Source organism: Cygnus atratus, chromosome 2 (assembly GCF_013377495.2).
Source record: "Cygnus atratus isolate AKBS03 ecotype Queensland, Australia chromosome 2, CAtr_DNAZoo_HiC_assembly, whole genome shotgun sequence".
NCBI lineage: Eukaryota > Metazoa > Chordata > Aves > Anseriformes > Anatidae > Cygnus > Cygnus atratus.
Window position 1 is genome coordinate 126,221,232 of NC_066363.1, and position 15,483 is coordinate 126,236,714.

Here is a 15,483-nt window from a genome sequence, read left to right on the forward strand (position 1 = left end):
ACCATTAATATTTTATTTGCAAATAGCAATTATATTTAAAACCACTCCTTGATTCTACACAAAACCATACTTCAATTATGCTTTCAGTTGGGCCCACCCATGCAGAGTGAACAAATCTATTGTTATTAATACATAACACACTTTAACTTCTCTACAAAAATTACCATAACAACTTATTCCTTACTGAGCTAATAAACTCAAAAAGCATGTTCAGCATTGTGGTTACCAAATGCATTGCAGATGTTTGTCTTGTTTTGATATTTTTTGTATGTGTTTTATGTATTTTCAATCTGAAAAAAAAATTGAAAAGAAAACCTAATATATACATTTGATATACAGTTTCTCATTTATAATGCCAAGTATATCCAACCACACAGAAGCATGAGTTTGAAAGAACATGCTGTATTATCTCATGACACCCTCTATTACCAATATTAGTTTGTTAGGAGTTATATTTTAAATACAACTGCAGAAGTGACAACCCATACTTTACTTAAAATAAGTTAATATTCTAAAACTGATGACAACTCAGAGTTAAAACCAAAAGACGTGGTCCGAACTTTCCTTTTCCACCTCTCAATCAAATTAATAGGTGTTTCAACATGATCTCTGAACTTTCAAACATTTTTCTATAACTGCTGGTCAAAAGGTAAAATGTGTCAGTAGCAAACAGCTGGAAAAGAATGGTGATCTGGCAGCCTGTTTACCTTCTAGAAATGCCAAAATCCAAGTAAAACTAACCAGAGAAAAGAATTTTGGAAAGAAGCATTTAGCAACAAACCTATATGGAACAGACAAAACAACTATGTTTGCACTCACACACACTAAGAGCAAGTAAGTTTTCTAGTATCAAAAAAATAGCCCTCATAAATGCGACAGAAAAAATGCATCATGTCCTTTTGTTCACTATAATGACACAGCTCCTAAAAATAAGACTTCTATTTAAGTTCTCCCACCCCCCCCAAAAAAAAAAAAAGAAAAAAGATTATTTGGCTTCCTAATTCAAATAGAAATACTTTAAAATATGAGCAAAATTATTCTGCCCCTCTATTTTCATATCCCCCTGTTTGTCTTCCTTTATGTTACTTTTGTAGGCATGTAAGGTGGAAACCAGGTGATGTTTTCTCCCTGGACAGGCCTGAGGTTACTTCCCTGTCACATTCCTGCCTATCTTTGAGCCTGGCTACAACCCTGCCATTCTTCATAGCTCTTTAGGCATTTTTTTTTAAACCAAACAAGGATTTCTATTTTCCCTAAGCACTAATGGAATTCACACCACAGAATGCTCTGCTCTAGGTAACAAGAGTTAGATCCAGGACTAAGTGTCTAACATGCAAATGACGATCTTGATCTACATCTTGATCATCAAGTGATAACACAACATTGTACAATGAAACCCATTTTTAGCTTACATTCGTAAATAGGAACATCATTTTGAAAAGCAGGATAAATCAGCAGACACAGCAGGACATTGGCTATGAATCCATACAGTTAATTTTAAATGAGTAGCTGTGAATATATATGCTAATTTCAACTTATGCCTGACTTACAGTAAAAAGTTCTGTTAAGCTTTTTATCACATATTTGAGTCTGAAAAAGATTTATTTATTTTTTGTAAAAAATTCTGTAGACCATGTCACTCAAAGGTGTTTTTAAATGGTTGACAAAAAAGAATGTGGATTTCTCTAAAGTAATATTAAAAGAATGTCATTTACTAGGCTAATTTAATTAGGAGAAAAACAAATAAGAAAATCATTGGCACCTACTGAAAATGTCAGATTAAATACCATAAAAATGAAGAGAAGAAACAAAACAGGTTTCTCTTCAAAGAAGTCCTAATTCTTTGATTAAACTCAATCTTGTTCTATAGAAAGTTCCAATTAGCATAAAAACTGAGTTCAGCTGCAGCTCTGGATACCCACACATTTAACAGATGCAAAAGCTTTATCTGTGTTAGTGTTTTAGTTATCTGTGTAGTTACAGTCTTGCAACTGCTCTTGTAAAAAGCACAGGAGCCTTGGTTTATGGCACTGCAGTAGATTATACTCTGCTGCCAGTCATTACAGTGATGGCTGAAAACTAATAAAGACAAGGCTAGAATAAAGTTTTTTTTTTTTTTTTTTTTTAAATCCTATACCAAGCCTTCTTTTGCAATTTTAAGCCACTAATTGCTAACTAATTATTGTGAGGTGTCACACAATGAGGAGGAAAGCCATCAATCTGTTCTTGTTTATCGGGATTTGCAGGTTCAATCTGAGTGTCTTTTCAGGTATGGTCAAAATCAGGTACAAATCTCTGGGGGAGGTACAGTTTAGCCAAAGAAAAGAAATACCAATGTCAAACTGCTTAAGCAGGCCTCTTGTTTTGAATACTGGTATTGGAGCCAAAACATTGTCTATATGTCATTTCTAAATTCTACCCACTCGATTTCTTTGTTTTGCAGAGAAACAAGAAGCTGAAAAACAGGAAAGTTCACTTTGGGTACAAGGCTTATTTTCCACTTAAGCCTACAGGTCACAAATGAAGGGTTAAGTGAAACCAGGCTTTGTGTTTCTCAATCTCTAAAATATAATAAACCACATTAACATAGCTTAAAAATTAAAGAAGAATTCCTTTAAAGCATCTGAATATATATGCTTTCACAGAGAACGGAAATGTGAAGACCACAGCATTCTAGTGCCAATGCATAGCAGTATTTCCACCTGCTTCAAGATGCTAAAGAAGGGTTCCAACTTTTTCCCAAATTCCAAAACTTCTTAAGTTGACATCTGGCTCAAAACTAAGTTTGTAGGTGTTAAAAGCCCTAATGTCAAGTAAAGTAACGATAACATGACATTCGATCAACAGATCTCTCTATACATACAGAAATGTCCAAAAGCAAACTGATTTTTTTTCGTCTCTTCTGGACTTCCAAATCATTTTCCTCTGCTAGCTTCATACATATCTGTGAAATCCACAAAATTCTAAACAACTTTAAATAAAAACGTAGCAGTTTATACTGCTGCGCAACACCAAAAAAGAAGCGCGTTATTTTGTTCCAATGCTGAAGGACAAAGGCAGGGAGAAAGCAGAGCACAATAGCAGCAGAAGGAGAGCAGGTAATAAATAGGAAAGAAAAAGGAAGAATATAGAGAAAAGGGTGGCATAACCAAGACGTTATGAGGAATGAGGAAGAGAATAAGGAAAAGAAAACCTATCCCTTCAGCAACAGGGCTGCTCATCATTCATAGTCATTCACCATGAAACTCACTCAGGCATTATGAGAAGAGCTGAGTGCCAAGCTGCCAAATCCCCTATTTAATTAGGATATTTTTGTTTGTTTGAACTTTCAGCTTTTGTATTTTAATGATTATGTGAGCAGCTTAGATTTAATTTTTAAAAGAGCATTTCTAGCCCTCACCACAGTGTAGAAACACATAAGGGGTGAGGTTAAATTGCTAAAAAAGCAGGTGAAAACTTTAATTTTTTCCCTAGAGTTCTGATTTTAAAGGCCAGAAATCAATAGGAAACACTCTAAAAATGTGCACCTTACGCTGCTGCAAATAAACTTGAACTCTTATATGACAGCCAGTAAGCCAAAAGAAGCCACAATATGAGTGAAACTTTAAGAAAATAAAGCAACAATGGCATGCTTGCACAACTATCTCTAGAAGCCAAGGACATGCACATTGCTGCCCTTCACCAAAAAGTTATATTTATCTACAGTGCATAATGCATTAATTCTTAGCATAAACACTAATGCCATAATCCTTCTTAACATCAAACTTTCTGTTGTTAGCAGAGATGATATCCTGTAGTTCTTTGTTATGTGTATATATGTGCTGTAGTATAGCAACAAGTACAGCAAAAAGACAGTTGTCTTTTAGCGATGTGTAACTATTATTCTGCCATATGCCATGCAATAAGAGGTGGCCACGTAAAGGCTACATCTCAAGAAAACAGTGTCAACAGCAACACTACTGCCATCAGAAGGCACCCCTCTCTTGCAGCATGCGTATCTATGTGTCTTTGCAGCTGAATACCAGACACTTTCCTCAGCCTCAAGCATCCAGCAAAAAAGGTGTTTATATTCAGGACCCAATTAATGAACCAAATGGGAAAAATATGCTCACACAAGTACTTCTCAGCCAAGGAGTAATTAGCCTTTTTCAGCATTTATTTATTTATTTATTTTGAGAACACTGGGATTTGTTCTCCTCTTTTTGAACTGTCACAGATTTGGTGATTTTGCAGTGCCACACAAAAGCTGGTTTTCGAAGGAGTTTGACATATACTCATAGAAAGGCTGAGAAATGGAAAACAACTTTTTGTAAATGTTTATTAGTCTATAATACTTCTGTTTATATGTATTGACAGAATAATTTTCAAAAGATCTAAAGTTCTAGTGTCTTTTTAACTATGTAAATATAATCTAATAAAACCTAAGAAACCAAGACTGCTTTTAATGCATATAATGAAAAAAAACACTAATTATTTTCCTCAAGCAGGCAGGCTGCTATTACAGAAAACACTTCTGAAAATACACCACACCACCTGAACAAGCAAGAAGGGTTACAAAGAAATACTGCTTTAGATTTTCATAATGCAAAAAGCTATTAGAAGGAATTAAGAACCTAAACCAGACAGAGACTGGACTGAATCAGAAGTAGCTTTGCCCTTCACTCAGCTCTCTATAGAGTAAAACCTTTTACGACAAATACAAGTTTTACAAGAAGACAATGTGATTACACAAAGCCAGACAGAACTACCCAGTTATTCTTCATATGATAATTTTTGAAGATTAACAAAAAAAACAAACAAACAAAAAACCCCACCACATTCTTGTTATACCTCACTTGAGGTGAGCATGAAAGGGCATAAAACAGATTTTAGCACAAGCTGAGACATTAGCTTTCAATACAATCCTGGAAAAACAAAGTCTGATCTCACTGGGGCATTCCAATCATAAATTGTTCTTATTCACCTAAGACCATGTTTCTCTTCTGAGAATTACCTAGGAAACCCACAGTCTGCGGGCATATTCATAAGTTCAGTTACGATTTATAGACTGTGCATAATAGAAAGATTTGACTCATAAGCAGACTTTCAAAAACATCAGTCAATGCATAGATTAAAATTAAAAAAAAAAAAAGCTGAGGTAAAATATTTTAGACTAATCCATCTGTATCCAGAAGTATTCTTCCTCTTGCCTTCTCAGTACAGAGTATAGTCCAGTACTGATTTCTCAGGACTAAAACGTTATTTTAGTGCTCACTTGTGGAAGTTCTTCACTACCTCAGAGGAGTTAACTCTGCAGATTTGGAAGATATCAACAGGTTTCTCACACTCCATACCTACAAACAAAACCTAAAGTGGTCAAGTGTTACTCCCAAAGCTGTTTAATTATTTAATGAAGATAGGACCTGAGTAAATGCAAAGAATGGGCACACGAAACAGCTTTACTCCTTGAATTTTTACGTCTTCAAACACCACTAGTGGTTTGTCCCTGAAAAGTAAACAAATGTTCTTGTCTTTTCTGCGTACCACCCATAAAACAGTAAATATTACTGAAAATTTCCATTAGTTTCTTGACACTTACCCTTCCATATCTGTTAGCATAGGACCCTGTAAGCAAGGAATGGAAAATGATGATTGTCTCATCCAAATCCCAAATGAATACTCTCTGTAAAAAGAGAATCAAATCAACGTGTTCCTCTGTGAAGCTGATACTTGAAATGGAAAGTTAAAATTTGAATCAGTAAGTGCACAAATGAGAAAATTGTATTGAAATGGTTATATATTAAAACCATAGTTTCCTTGCCATTTATTTTCAGAACTAACATCTTTTTTCCAGAAAAGGGTAATACAATCTGTTAGCTTTTTACTACAATTGCTATTATATCAAATTATTCCATTAGAATAAAATTATAGTCATTGTCAAATACACACAGAAAATGAGATTGTACAATATATTGTTTTAAAGCCAGATGTGAGATAGAAACCGAAATAAGTGAAGAGAAGCCTCTGAAAATTAAATCTTTTGCATTTGAATTCTATATTTCTGTAAGTCTTAAAAAGCAAAGTTCATATAACTACTCTTGAAAATGATGTCTAACATGAAAATAAACCAGTAAATTGTTGCTAAGCAGTTACATCCCCTTAATCTACTTTCATTTTTAATGGAATTTATGCACCTGAAGAATAAAAATTGTGAATTCAGATGTTGCATGCGTAAGAATTTATGGCATCAGTAAATAATTATTTTGCTTACAGCCAGTGGAAAATATGTGCTTTAAATTTGTCCTCTGACCACACACAAAATGATGTTTTAATGAAGAATAAAGTGTTCAAATACAAGTATTTAAACTCTTGGTAAGATTGTATTTCCCATGATGACAAATGGGCTAAGCTTTTGGAAAGGATAAGTAATGCAGTGTGGACACTCATAGCTGTGGTGTGTCATTGGAGATGTGTTCTCAACATAAAGCATGGCCACTGAAGGGAATGTGAACTTAGCATGAAAGAATAAAAACCGCTATTGTGCTAGAAGTGTCTCCTGTCCAAAGAGAAACACTGACATGGGAGAAGCTTTTTTTTTTTTTTTTTTTTATCAAAAGGAAAAAGAAAAGCCCAAATGTTTTTCAGAGAAAGTAGATGCTCTTCATGAAGAAATTTCTTTAGAATAAAAACTCCAAAAGTCTTCCAAAAAAAAAAAAAAGGAAAGAAAATAAGGGCTCCAATGCCACTTTATTTTTCATTTGTAAATGGTATTTCTCTCTGCAAACTCTGCAAAATAAAGATAAAAAAGAGAGTCTATAACAGGTCAAAGACATCTAATACAATATACCTCTAGGTCAGAATCTGGTGGTGGTGAAGGATTATTGTTTCTTCTGCCACGTCCACGTGATTTTCCATCTGAACTACGACGCAATCTATCTGAATCCGAATCTTTAATAGGTGTTGATGGACTATGGATTGTACTGTATTCTGCTGTATTAAAGAAACAAAATGTTTACTTTTTCGTTTAAACTTCAAAATGTTCAACTTGCTTTTTAGATGTGACACTAAAAACAGGATGTTCACAAAAGAGTTCTAACTAAAATAATTACAATGGCAAATGGCACTACTACATAAATTAATTTAATCAGGTACAGGTTATATATAATAATAAAGAGAGAATAATTTATTTCAGTAAACAAATAAAGAATGAGTAAGTCCAAAAAATTTTCATTCCTTCAAATCATAAAAGAAGATCATATGACTTCATAAAGAAGATCATGCTCTAAAATAATAATAATTTTAAGGGATACTAGCTTCATATTAATTCAATTCTAAGTTTTCAAACATGCTTTAAGATGATCATCATGATGACTGGTAGAAAAAAGAAAAGTCCATGTCTAAAAGAATTAACATGTAAAAAGTGAAATGTAAATGTTTAAAAATATTTTAAATTGCTTGCCACTTTAGCTTTAGATGACTATATTTGAGCCTTTTGAATAGAATTATTTCTAAATATAGCATGCAATTTTATTATTTTCTTAGGGCAAGTTCAATGAAAACATGCATAAACTGTGGAGATAAAATTTAAAGTAGTCTTCAAAGGCTTATCAATACTGTACTTTTTCAATGAGTATATTCAAGAACTGTATTGTACACTAATTTCCATGCTTCAGAAAATATTTACTGTCATTTAACAGGTAAGAAAATAATGATGATTTGCTTATGCAAGAAGAAAAATATTTTCCTGAAAACATGCCAATTGTAAGATGTTTTGCTATTCGTAACATCCACACACTCAGTAACAGTGAAGTGCTTGAACGTTAAGAAAGCAGACAACCTAAATTATCCTTCCTTTCTCATATAATGCCTCTCAGAAAAGCAACAACACATTTTAAAATCTCTTTTCAAGACTTTGTTTTGCATCCTTAAATTCAGAAAGTAAAGACTATTTTATTTTGATGGCTTTTTTTTTTTTTCCAAAAATAAAAATATATTTCTGTGAAGGTAGTTAGAATTTTCAACATATGATATATTTAACAATTTCATTTCTCAGTTAGCATTAACTACTATTCAGAGTTCAGTAGATGTGTATATTTGTTTGTCAATATTAATTTACTTTTCAATCAACCTAGCCCATGGCATTCTACTTTGAACAGACAGGTATAATTCTCACACAAGTGATCCTTTTTCCTAAAAAAACATCCTGTTGAGGTCAAAGGTTAGATTAAGGAGGAGACTCTGGACATCTGTGTAAAACCACATACTCACAATTACTCAAAATAATAATGTTTGCTTGTGCTCAATTACAGAAAGAGGTCTCAAAGTTCTCATGTTCAGCCTTCAAAACTACACTTAACTAAAATTCATATATATTATCTATTTTGTATTGTACTTTCAGTTAAGTCTCTCAGGCTATGTTAAACAAAGTTGAGTAACAACTTAGTATTCAACACAAGGTAAAAGTCTTCAAAAGACACTCGACCTGTACTGAAAAGAGTGATTCTATGTATGTGCTTAACAACAAAAAAGTTGACACAGCTGTGTCAGTCTACATAACTAAAGGCAGAAACTGAATCTTAGAATATCATGTACATTCCAATAATTATTTTTTTCATGAAAATGAACACTTCAAAATTATTCAGATTAATATATTGAGTGCTGATTGCTCTCACCTACTGTACTAAAACTTAAATAAGAAAACAAAATAATTCAACTAGAAGAAAATTTCCCAACATTTTAAACTTAAATGAGTTTCTTGTCTGCTTTACATTATTTTACTGGGTTATAACTTATTTCAAAGCTTTTTTGCATTGTTTATTTTGCTTTTCTTTTTTCTTAAGGCTTTTGATAATTTAAAAACAAACAGACAAAAAGATCAGAATTTGTTCAGGAGGTATATTGTCCAATAATACTTTAAATATGTGGTCTAAAATTCAGATGTAATGAGAAATTGCATTTCCTATTGACTAATTAAAATTAGGGATGCTCTTGGCCTCTGACAATATTTTTAGGAGTGAAACTTTAGATCCCAGTTTATTAAATTCTTCTCACATACATGATGTGCCTAAAACTTAATTATTAAACTTGGGGTAGTGATAATAACAACAGATAAAAAAAAAAGAATGGGTAGCATGGAAAAATTATAAGCAAAACTTCACAACAAATAAAAACTAGTGAAAAAATGAGTGTGCAGAGCAGAGCGTGGTGAGTGCAGGGGAGGTAGTCTATCCATAGGAGCATTACAGCTTTCCACTTTCACAGAAACACATTCATGTATGTATACTGCATTCAAGATTTCAAACACTTGGATGCAATTTTTGGTGAAGATTCATTTCCATGCTCCCTTTACAGATGCGAGGCATTTGTCTGAAAGGGCCAGATCCTAACCTGACAGAAAGGCTCCCAACCCCACCTGGGGATCCTAAGGTTGGTAGGGCACACAGTAGCCTGCCTTTTTTGGACCTACCGTACCTGCACTGTTCCCAACAGAGATGTGCTTCTCTTGTTCTTACAGATCTCTCTGGGCAATCTGCTCTGCTGCTTTGATAGCTATGCCATGACAAATAATACAACTTTAGCATTCCTTTACAGCAATTGAACCTCCGGGAAAACAGAGAAAAACTCTTCCTTTTATTGAATCTGTGTGTATTTGAACGTTTTTCCCATATCCCCTTTCTTGTAAGGGTAATCCTTCCCTGATGGTCCTCTTTTCTAGGCTCTGATTATTGTTCTATTATCTCTCCAGAGTGGACACAGCAATCCAAAGCAAAGTAGAGCAAAGCTGTGCTTCTGTGTCTCACAGGCTACTCTTCCCTGGACTCCACTTAACAGGGGACAATTTACATTTGCTGTGATATTTTTAATAAATGTTAATTTCACCATCCCCAGATCAACTTCTGAGGAAAAAGCAACACTTAACTGGTTGTTTCTCAAGGATTTGGCCAAATACTACACATGAACTGAACACACAACACTGCTAATAATCAGAGCTTCTGCACCTACTTAGGAGATAGCCGCTGAGACCATTCTGCTACAGCAGTGCGACAGATGGCAGTAACCAATGGGTGAAAACGTGACATAGCGTGTGAGAAACTTGCCCATGTATGTAAAGGGAAACCATAGCATGTATTCTTTGGATTAAGGCTGCTCGACTGTGCAGCCTCAGTGTGCGCGGCTGGGTTACCAGCTCACCGACCAATGGTCACTCGCAGGTCCTCATAAGGAAAGCCAATTAAAGAATTCAGTATCCAGCTGAGCTCTGAGCCTTGACGAGCCCAAGCCCTGACAAATTCTGGAGCAAGAAAAACAACAGCGGCTGAGGGTACTCGGTGTGCCACTAGTATTTGGAGTACTGAGAGTGGTCTGTGGGGAAAGGTAGGGCCTGGAAGGAGCTGCCAACATTCCCCATCCCACATTTGTGCAGTTCATCATTCCTGCCTAAATGTATACCTCACACCTGCTCCTATTCAGATCACATCTCCATTTTTTGAGTTCTCCTCCTGTCTCCAAAGAACTCACAGCCCCTCTCAGCATGGTGTCATCTACATATTTAATAGGCAAACACATTCTGTTCCGTCATCTAAATGATTAATGAAAATGCGGTCTGGTACTGGGCCCAAGACAGACACTGAGGAATGCTGCTGTAGCCATCCTTCTATTTTAATAGCGAGCTCTTACTGGCTTCTCTCTTGACATGGTTTCCTAAACAGCTTTATATCATTCTGCTGTAGTTTTGGCTAGACTGCTTTGTCCTAGTTTGCTTTTAAGATTGTTAAGTGAAAAGGTCTAGTTGTTAGGGCAGTGAAAGCCTTGCTGAAATCAAGCTGTATAGCCACAGTACATATTACTGTTATGCCTATTATTCTACATTCCCTGATATGAGTATTTAATTTGTTCAGCCTCAGCTGACTACATAGTAACATATTGTAATATTAGCTAAGGGAAATTACTATGTTTTTAAAGCACTTGATTTAATTTTATCCTGTTCTTGGGCACCACAAACACAGGGAGGTGCAGGACAAAACCCAGAGCCCTACAGAACCGTGAGTGGAAGAGTGGGAGAGGATCAGCTCTTCACTGCCTGCCCCAAAACTCAAAGTACAAGGTCACCAAAGGGAGCTTGTAGAAGTCAGGTTAAACAAAAGAAGGAGGAGTTCAGACCACAGCTAGGAGATTTGTGGCACCTTTTCCCAGAAAATGCCTTGCTCTCAAAAGATTACAAGGGTTCAGGAGGAGCCTGGAGATATCCTTGGAAGAGACACATTGAGGGGTGCTACAGCCATGCCTGCATTAGCGGGTAGTACAGTTGGGTCTGTGGGACCAAATGGGTGGTGACAGCAAACCCGAGGCCACACAGCCTGTTTCTGGGACATCATTCCAGGCTAGGCCCAGCCTGGTGCCCTGACCACCCTCGTTAGGGGCTGGAGAAATTAAGTGATGCAGGACACCTTTCAGGTCAGTTTTGTCTGGTGGGGCGCAAGGACTGCTCTACTGAGCCAAAGCTCTTCTCTTCAAAAAAGACTCCTGCTCCAAATTAAAATGCTAATGTAGTCACATCCTAAACATACAAACAATGGCAGCTTTGAAATCCCCTGAGATGAAAAATATCTAGAAGCTAGAAAAACGCTCAGGGCGAAACCTATACAAACTTTGCCTGTCCTCATGGCTCTCAGGCTGTCTGCTTACAGGCACTGTGGCAGGTAGGGTACAAGGACGGTTGATTCGTCTCAACGACTACATTCATTTCTGTGTGCTACATACACCTTCAAAACATTATTTTAATGTTGTAGTAACAGTTTTTCTGCATCCATTAATTGATACATATAATTTTAGATCTCTCTGCACTCTGTTCTAGGCTTTCTGTACCGAAGTGTTACAGCTTGTTCCTGCTTCACACACTGAATTTTCTCTCCAAACTTTGACTTGGACCAAGTGTAAAAGACTCAATCTTGATTTCTCTATACAGTAAAAAACAACCAAATAAACAAACAAAACACAACAAAATGAAAACAACTAACATCTTAAACCCAGATTCTATAAGTGTCTATCTCCTTTCCCAAGCCAGACAAAAACGACGCATAACTCTGAAAAATAAAATATATTTTCATTCTGCTCTACCTGAAATACATGAATCATACTACAGTAGACTTTAAACTATGTCACAAGGAACCGTATAATTGCAACTTGACATGCAGTGTCACAAGCATATACGTCCATGCCACACAGCACTGTATGCAGTTTTGATGGTTTTATGTCACACAGGAATATTTCCCATCACCTCATAAATTAGAATACTTCCATTACTTATGAATAGACAATAGAGTCACAGAGAACATTTGCAATACAGTATTTTGTGCTTCCTTTCATTTGTTACAGAAATTCCCCATAAGTAATTGCTGTATTTTCTTACTATTGATTTCACTAAACAGGAATAATATCAAATGACAAATCTGGGGAAAACTATCCATCCCCAAAATCTCAAAATCTCAAAATTACTCTAAAGTACATATTTAGGTATTTCTCACTGGTGAGTCTGTAGGTAGATTTATTGACAAAAACATTGCAAATTTCATCAGACTTTCCCTACTACACTGCAAGAGTATGCAAAAATGAGTAAATCCACATTATCAAAGTAATCCTATCTCATGTCACAATGTAAATTATACAAACAAGATGGGTCTAGGATAGCTAGTATAGCCAAATGTTTCTGCAAGTAGGTACATGTAAATATTTTCCATTTATATTACATCCAGATTTCCCTCAAATTTTATATTTCATTTTGAATAAATATCTTAAATTCTCAGGCAAGCATTATTTCAGCTCCTGCATACTAAAATAAAAATATAAGATACAGATAGTTTCAGTGTCAGTCTCATGCTATGATTTTCTGACTTTTGTATAAAGCTAAAAAAGATTTCATAAGCACTATATCAAGTTCTTCCTTTATGCTCGTACATAAAACTGGACCAAAACTGAACAATGCATTTGCTTTTTTTTTTTTTTTACTTTCTGTATAAATATGACTACTACATTAGTTGTAAGTAAAAGTACTAAGAAAGTATTGCAAGAAATACAACAATGTCTGCTAATGAGATTATAGAAAGAATCTCTAATGTTATTTTGACCAAAAGCCAAAATCTTCTCCATGTGAAAAATGCATCTAAAGTTTGTCTATTGAAGACTATTAGCATACTATTATAAGTTTGACAGAAATCCTAAATAGTCTGTTGATAAAAAAAGCTATTAGATCTATAGGCGAAAAGGACTATTTATTTTGAGGCTCGGGTGACCTTTTCATTATTCAAAATAATGTATTTAGTATAAATAGCAGTAGACATTATGTATGACTATGTGCAACAACAACTCTCTTAACAGCGCCTGCAGTAGTCTGAAGCTTTCTCTCCAATTTACAGTGCTGAAGGAAAGAAAAGATGAAGCACTCCTATAATGGACAGGTAGTACCTCCCTCAATTTCTTCCTTACTCATTATTTATGGTTTTAAATGATTTGAAATAATTATTACTTTTAATCCTACAAAAAAAAAATCCTATTTATCTATTAGAAATATATACTGAAAGGTGCATTAAGTTTTTATCTTGTGATGATGAGTCAGGCTATATACTGTTGAATGCAATGCAAGAGTTAAAAGTTATACATTGTCAATGTAAAAAACAGAAGAACAACCAATATCAGAAAAGTAAAACCAGTGTTGTATTTTACCATTCATTACTGTATCCAATCTCATTTCAGTTTTTACAGAAGTTTCATTGTTTCCTTCCTATATAAATATATACTCCAGATTTACTCTGCACTTTTATTTATGAAAAAGAGCAAATAATAGAACACCAGTAATATACTGTGAATACGCACTATATATTTCTGCACAGGTAGTAGTGAAAAGTTGCCTGTCAAGTATCTTTGCTCTGTTTCATTTTCTTATCTTTAATTTATTGTTATGAAACTTAGTAAGGAGAAACTGTAAAGGTACTTCCCTTTCACAATACTATATACACTATATCCTTTTGGGATATAGTGTTCAAGGAAAAAGAAGTTTAGCCCTTAACAGCAAAATCGTGACCCATGGCTGAGAACAATGTTTGTTGATTAGCAAAGAAATTGTGGGGTTTTCAATCTGCATTGGGAAGTACATGAATAATTTGGATCCCTCTCCCCCCCCTCCCCCCCCAAAAAAGAAAAAACACACACCAAAAAAACAAAACAAAACAAAAAAACAGCACAAAACCCTCCACCTACCAGTAATATTTTAAACAGACTTATTGCAGATATTGCAGAAACCAAGAAAACTGAGATCAGATCTAAAGAACAGTGCAGCCCTCTCTTAGTGAGAAATAAGAAATATTATGTAATAAATCATAAATACAGCTTCTTATGAAATAAAAGGATAAATTCAGATTTGTTGTCTGCATTTCTAAACCAAAATTTGCACAAATCAAGAAATTTCTGTTACCAGCTATGATGATGGAGTTGAAATACTGCAAGAGAAAATTATTAGAGCTTTAGAAAAAGTAGTCATTTTCTATATTAACTCTTACAAATACATGTTCTGGCCATTCCTCTTTGAGAGGAAACAAATTTGAGAACATTGGGTCGGGCATCATGGATTGATGCAAAATGCCTGCTAGTCCAGGATAAATTTCAATATCAAGTAGCCAATTAAGAGAATGCAAAAAGGCCAGACACATGCCTTCATCCACTGTCTCCATGCATTTTTTCTGTCAAGAATTTCTTGAAACAAAGTTGGTATCTGTGTCTAATCTTTGAGTTTTTCTAAGATTGACAATGCTTGAAGCAGCATAAATTTTCACATCAAGAACATCCTGCAGGAAGGCGCTGCACAGCTTACCTATATGCAAGACAAAGAAATACCTCCTTTTGTTTGCTCTGAACCTGCTTTAATGAATTTGAGTACTGGAAGGAATAGTGGATTATTGCTCACGTGTACGTTTATTATTTTTATAACTTTAGTTATTATTACTTCTCTTATGTACTAGAGCTCAAATGAAAAATCAGCAATTTGCTGTTCATACCTGGGATAATTTATTCACGAAGGGATTTAAAGCTTCTCCCAGAACGAACCTAATATTCTACTGTTACTCTGATGAAAAGCATTTTCTACTGTAAAGTGAAAGTTAGAATTTTACAAGTGAAAAGCCACAAACCTTTAAAGATTCTTACTTTTGAATTAAAACAAAATTTCCAATGAAATCTGAAGTAAAGCATATGTTAAAAATGTTAAATGGCATACTAAGCTTTATTATTTTGTTTAATAATTTTCTGATTATTTCACTAGCAAAATTACAGCCTTCCCAGGTTCCCAAGAAAATAGCATTAATTCATATGTCTTATTTACGGAGACAGGAACTATCAACCTTTGTGTAATCAAGAGGTTTAGTGACCAATGTACAAGAAATTTTTCAGATCCACAAAGGGAAGAGAAAGAAGAAATATCGAGCATGACAAATTTCTTATTCTTTTGCAAGCATC

General features: G+C 34.7%; 1 protein-coding gene across 10 annotated transcripts in view; it reads right to left on the reverse strand.

Moving 5' to 3' along the window:
- The window catches only part of EYA1 (EYA transcriptional coactivator and phosphatase 1), a 165,867-nt gene that overhangs the window by 37,531 nt on the left and 112,853 nt on the right, over window positions 1-15,483 (reverse strand). For all 10 annotated transcript variants that reach the window (XM_035563142.2, XM_035563139.2, XM_035563137.2 and 7 more), the window contains 2 exons: window positions 6,827-6,969; window positions 5,579-5,662 (listed from right to left, as the gene is read on the reverse strand). In XM_035563142.2, coding sequence (XP_035419035.1) covers window positions 5,579-5,662; window positions 6,827-6,969 — 227 coding nt within the window. The remainder of the gene's footprint in view (window positions 1-5,578; window positions 5,663-6,826; window positions 6,970-15,483) is intronic.